This window comes from Littorina saxatilis, linkage group LG2 (assembly GCF_037325665.1).
Source record: "Littorina saxatilis isolate snail1 linkage group LG2, US_GU_Lsax_2.0, whole genome shotgun sequence".
Taxonomy (NCBI): domain Eukaryota; kingdom Metazoa; phylum Mollusca; class Gastropoda; order Littorinimorpha; family Littorinidae; genus Littorina; species Littorina saxatilis.
The window spans coordinates 51,606,735-51,612,531 of record NC_090246.1 but is presented as its reverse complement, the minus strand read 5'-3'; the positions used below and the strand labels follow the sequence as shown (position 1 = coordinate 51,612,531).

At 43.1% G+C, this 5,797-nt stretch overlaps 1 protein-coding gene across 1 annotated transcript; it reads right to left on the bottom strand.

The window, feature by feature from the left end:
- Window positions 1-350: 350 nt before the first annotated feature.
- LOC138959174 (DNA damage-inducible transcript 4-like protein) lies at window positions 351-5,133 on the bottom strand. The gene is made up of 2 exons (XM_070330552.1): window positions 4,833-5,133; window positions 351-3,588 (listed from the first exon to the last, which is right to left on the bottom strand). The coding sequence occupies exons 1-2, from the start codon at window positions 4,966-4,968 to the stop codon at window positions 3,113-3,115; spliced, it is 612 nt and encodes a 203-aa protein (XP_070186653.1). The 5' UTR covers window positions 4,969-5,133; the 3' UTR covers window positions 351-3,112.
- Between the last annotated feature and the right edge of the window lie 664 nt (window positions 5,134-5,797).

The window sequence follows — 5,797 nt, the reverse complement described above, 5'->3', positions numbered from 1 at the left end:
TGCTTTGCAGGCGCGCGCTTGTGGCTTCCCCACTTCGCTGATTTGCCCCCCCAAAAAAGGAGGAACCCCCCCCTTACAACTCATTTGGTCCAGCCCTGGATTTACCGCGGCTTCAGTTCCAGTTGGCTTAATTTCCACACGAGCTCACCATGATAAACGCTAAGTTGGCTTTTTAGTGCGGCGGTATGCATCGGCAGCAAGTATAAAACTAATCGGCGTACATGGGATTTTAACACACAGACACAGATCCATACACTTTCACACCGGCACAGACACAGACACACACACACACACACACAGAGTTGCACGCATTCAGAGCTGTTACCGAATAAACACGATAACCTCACAACTCAGTTTTACGTTGTATTGCCAAGAAACTGTGACATCAAACGTACTTTCAACAACGTCCTGCCAGGTTAGATCTACTAGGCTGGAACATATAACTGAGCGGTTCAAACGCTGTTCCCAAACTATTTTTAAGTACCTGTCACCCGAAGATGACATCATTTCTTTACTTTACTTTCTTTATTTGGTGTTTAACGTCGTTTTTAACCACGAAGGTTATATCGCGACGGGGAAAGGGGGGGAGATGGGATAGAGCCACTTGTCAATTGTTTTTTGTTCACAAAAGCACTAATAAAAAATTTGCTCCAGGGGCTTGCAACGTAGTACAATATTGGTATTACCTTACTGGGAGAATGCAAGTTTCCAGTACAAAGGACTTAACATTTCTTACATACTGCTTGACTAAAATCTTTACAAAAATTGACTATATTCTATACAAGAAACACTTAAAGGCACAGTAAGCCTCCCGTAAACCATCACAGATACGGTCAGGCTTTTACACACAGTACAAACACCCACCGATTGAGAACATCCTAGGTGCCCTCCGTAAAGACGGCGAACAATTTTCAAAGAATTTATTTTTGCGTGGTTTATCTTACCCCTGAGCCATCGTGAACCCGTGTGATCCAGTTTCTCTTTTTCACAATGTAGTCGTCAGTTACGGTCATTTGAATGCGACTCGATGTGAGCTTATCTGTATACAATAGCACGTTTTTATGCACGAAACAAACGGCTGTGGTTCACAAGAACTCTAGCGATGGCTTTTGACTGTTGAGAGGAACGGCGATATGCATAAACCGTCGTCTGCTACGACCCTTGCGTGACCCTGCTGCCGGGCTTTTCTTTTTTCAAACTTTCACCACTTCGTACTGATATTGTCTTGATGAAAAAAGAATTCTTTTATGATTTAAGAATGTTTGTGTAACAAGCTGTCAATCATCAGTTTATTATTTAGATTTTAAAAGTTAGGTCTAGCGCAAAAACGCACCACGTTCCAAAAACATTCTGATAATCATCGATCCACGGCTATCGCCAGTTTACATCGATAGAATGAGACCCGAAGGGAAGTAACTAATTTTTGACCTGAGTTCAAGATGGGTCCAAAAAGTGTTCGAGACAATCTGCAAAATTAATTCTGTAAAAATTGCTCGCTCTTTACGTAGGGCACCTAGGATGTTCCCGTTTGGTGAACGTTCAAATGGAAGGGTGTTTGTACTGTGTGTAAAAGCCTGACAGTATCTGTGATGGTTTACGGGAGGCTTACTGTCCGGGCGTGATTTCCGGTATTGACTGATATTCATAACAGCCGTCCAGCACCAAAACGAGGCACCATTGTTGTAGAGGAGCAAGTCCACGAAAATAAATTCTTTGAAAATTTCTCACGCTCGACAGAAAGCAGCCAGGATGTTCCCGTTCGGTGAGCGTTCAAATGGAAGTATGCTTGTACTGTATGTAGACGCTCGGGGAGCTCTGTGATGGTCAGTTTACGGGAGGCTTACTGTGCCTTTAACAAGGGTAAAAAGAGAAACAAAATCCGTTAGTCGCCTCTTACGACATGCTGGGGAGCATCGGGTAAATTCTTCTCCCCTAACCCGCGGGGGGTAAGATGACATCAAACAAAACAAAAAGAACAATATCACGAAGCACAGAGTTCGTTTCGAACGAATCCTAATAAATACCCACTACTCCCCCCTAACTCGCTTTCAGAAATAAATGCGAGATACCCAGAACACAAGTGAACAAAAACAGCTAGACAAGAATCTGAACTAAGTTGTGGTTCAAACAGACAAGAAATACTACCCAGGAGACCGAGTTTTCTAGTTCCCTTTCTTCTTCGTTACTTACAGACACTGCAGAGAGAAACAAATTCATAAATAGCCTACAGCATAAATAAGACTATACACACAAAAAATGTACCGCATGCACGCTGTTATCCTCTACATCTATTTTGTTCGACCTCTGTACTTTCGTATTCATTACCATGAAGCACGACAACAGCCTTTGACCGTATCACAATGTTGAGGTGGCAACAAAAAAAAGAAACGTAAAATGAGTAAATATTTCCTCATTCAGTAGCCCATGAAAGTTATTCACAAAACAAGTCTTGCAGCAACAGCAACTCAATGTCACGAAACCTCATCTTCTTAAAGTACACAACCTTTTTCGAACATTCACACGCAAGTCAGTTTTATCAAACGTCCCACAATTGTCACTTTTTTTTTTAACCAAAAACACACTCACGCAGTCAACACACTTATTTTTTGGTCAAAAAATCCGTCATTTGTTCAAAGTGGAAGCAACTTGATCGACGGGAAGAAAACGCTTCAAAATTACAGACTGCATTTTGAGCTTGAGATTATTGACATGTATACGAACAAGAAAAGAATGCTTGAAAAAGACTGATACTGATCACACTGTTACAAAAGACTAATGAAACATCCTTCAGTGTCTTGCTGGAATTTGAAAAAAGGCACACATCTGGACAACTAAAAAAAATCACCAAGCATTGGTCTTGTGTATAGTTAATCTTTTCCACAACGAAACGCTTTTCCAAGGTCTATTTTTCTTTAAACAGACTGATTACGTCCACTTTTAGCACATTCGATTTGAGCTTCGGAACCAAACACGCCTAAATTTGTCGCGAAAATAACCAAAAGTGTCATGTAAAAGTGAAAAACGGCAGAACTGGAAAGAAACTGGCAATAACAATGTCAAAGTCTAAATCTTCAATGTAAATACTGTTTTGTCTGTAACAACAATTGTTAATCTATTGCACTGGGGTCGGCCTGTACAGGCGTTTCTTCTCCAGCTGGAAACCGGAGCACAAAACGATGGGGGACTCTTTCCACACGCCGTTGAGCAAACATTCTTTCAGAGTCAGGTACACTTTCTTAAAGGCTTTCCAGCGGCTCGTGTCCTCTTTGAGAGTCACATACACTTGAAACGTGGGCGTGGTGGTGGCATCTCCCTGGATGGTGGCCAGTTTCTCACAAAAGTTTTTCCGCTGAAGCACAACAAAGATGATGACTCCGCGAAGGCCGCAGGGCTCTGTGTGTGACATGCGAATGACGTCCTGTGCCAGACGGTTCAGCTGGTCCGCGGAGACATCAATGAAACAGGACAAGTTCTTGGCGCACGACCTGTGCAGCACGGCAAACAGCTGCTCCTTGATGGACTGGAACTGCTCCACTTCCCCGGAGTCTTCGAACGAACCATAGCTGTTCATGCTTGGATCCCGAGAATCTGGAACAATAAAAATTACAATGAAGTTAGGATGTTAGGTCTGTCTGACACTCTATGACGAGGTGACATTGTGTGTGTGTGTGTGTGTGTGTGTGTGTGTGTGTGTGCGTGTGTGTGTGTGTGTGTGCGTAACACAGAGAGAGAGAGAGAGAGAGAGAGAGAGAGAGAGAGAGAGAGAGAGAGAGAGAGAGAGAGAGAGAGAGAGAGAGAGAGAGAGAGAGAGAGAGAGAGTGCGCCCACGCAAGAAACGTTTATTCTTTTCCCCTTGTTCAAATGAAAGTATTATCCGAAAAAATACGTTGTTTCTCATGCAAGCTTCGGTAATGACTTGCACATCGCTGTATCGAAGTGGGACTTCGCACAGTTGAGACAGAAAACCCAGAACCACGAATATTCGGACAATCAACTTTATTTTGAGAGTCACAGGCACCGGACACTGGTTTTGGTGGGAAAATATATGATCTGGATGTTTTTTCTCCGGCTGAAAACAGCTCTCTCTCTCTCTCTCTCTCTCTCTCTCTCTCTCTCTCTCTCTCTCTCTCTCTCTCTCTCTCTCTCTCTCTCTCTCTACCCCCCATTCCAACAAGTCATGCCTCGCATTGGCCTGTGGTCTATCTTAGTCGTCGATTAAACTATTGTGTGTTTGATGGAAAATTGAACTACGTTATAAGTAGAGATCCGTTTGTTGAAGATTAAACGGTCGCCTGCTCTTGACGCCAGTGCTCAGAAGAAAAACGGAGAGAGAGAGAGAGAGAGAGAGAGAGAGAGAGAGAGAGAGAGAGAGAGAGAGAGAGGAGGGGGTGGTTCCTCTAAAAAAAAAAATTAATTTCTTTACATATACACAGAAAAATCGTCTCCGACCGTCCTTGATTTTTGTTAGACTGTCGAAACCCCTGGATGAAGCGTGTAACGCAGGGAGTCCGATAAAACAAATGATCATGAAAAAAGTTAAAATCATTAAAAAGTCTAAGAAATTAGTGTCAGTCCTTTTGCTTTGAAAGTCATCAATGATTTTTATCAAAAACATGAGAGCTATAAGCTTAGCACCATCTCTTTTGTGTAGTAGTAAAACTGATCTATGGAGAGAAAAAAAAGGGGTTTGAGCGGAATAAGTTATTGATCGTCTGCTACACTCAGAAATGACGTCGTATGTGCCTTAGACGTAGGCCGAGTTGACACGCCAAGTTTTTGGTTGCATTGAACGGCAACGTGTTAAAAGATAAATATATCTGTGTTCAACTTACCGAGTTTGTCCTTGTATTTCTCGTGCTCGAAGTCCGATTCAATGATGCTGGAAGTTTCGCTGTCACTAGAACGATGCGACAGAAAGGAGTGTAATGCCTGCTTCACAGCATGACTAATTTTCTCTAGCTTGACCATTGTGCGCTGCTGAATGTGTAAACCTTTGAATGAAAATGTATTCACACTTTCAGCTGAACAACTGAACACGTATACTACTATACTGACTGCACGTTTATGACTAAATCGACATGTGATCGGTGTGAGAGCGCTCACCGTCTCCCCAAGATCATAGTTTGACTCAAGTGTTGCTGACTGATCAGCTGATTTTATTCTTCTTCGCCTGCGCAGGATGCATATTATTTTCCTTATTTGGGCAAATAGGCCGTGACACATATACAGCAGGCCAATCCCGAAACGCGACACAAACAACAATGCCGCCAAGGGGAAGGTCGAAGAGCACTAGCAGACGACAAATGTCTGACGTCCTGTGTGTGAGATTTTATCGCATAGATCTTTCAAGTGTTCTCTTGTGATCAATGTTTGACATGCTATTTGTTTTTGACAAAACAATCTTCTGTTTCAGGCTGTTTTGGAGATTTGGACCTTCATCTTTCTCGACTTTTCACTCCCAGACTGAGATGACCTGCAAGCACGTAATCAGTCTTAGCGGATAGCAATATCATGTGTGCGTGCGTGAGAGAGAGAGAGAGAGAGAGAGAGACTGAGAGAGAGAGAGACGTGAATGTGTGTGTGTGCGTGCGTGTATGCGTGCTTGCGTGCGTGCGTGCGTGCGTGTGTGTGTGAGACGGAGAGAAAGAGAGAGGATGATAATGTGGGTGTGGGTGAGAGAGAGAGAGAGAGAGAGAGAGCGTGGCTGGTGCCTCGCTAGCGCTGCACTCTTGACTGCAAACACGCGATGTCATTCCACCACGGATTCTGTTCTTAGCGTATAATATAAACCCTAAAA

Bases quoted from the DNA above. Each gene is read 5' to 3' on its own strand.
- LOC138959174 (XM_070330552.1), bottom strand. From the start codon at position 4,968: ATGGTCAAGCTAGAGAAAATTAGTCATGCTGTGAAGCAGGCATTACAC. The intron at 3,589-4,832 runs GTAAGTTGAACA...TTATTGTTCCAG, and splicing joins GAAATACAAGGACAAACTCG to ATTCTCGGGATCCAAGCATG.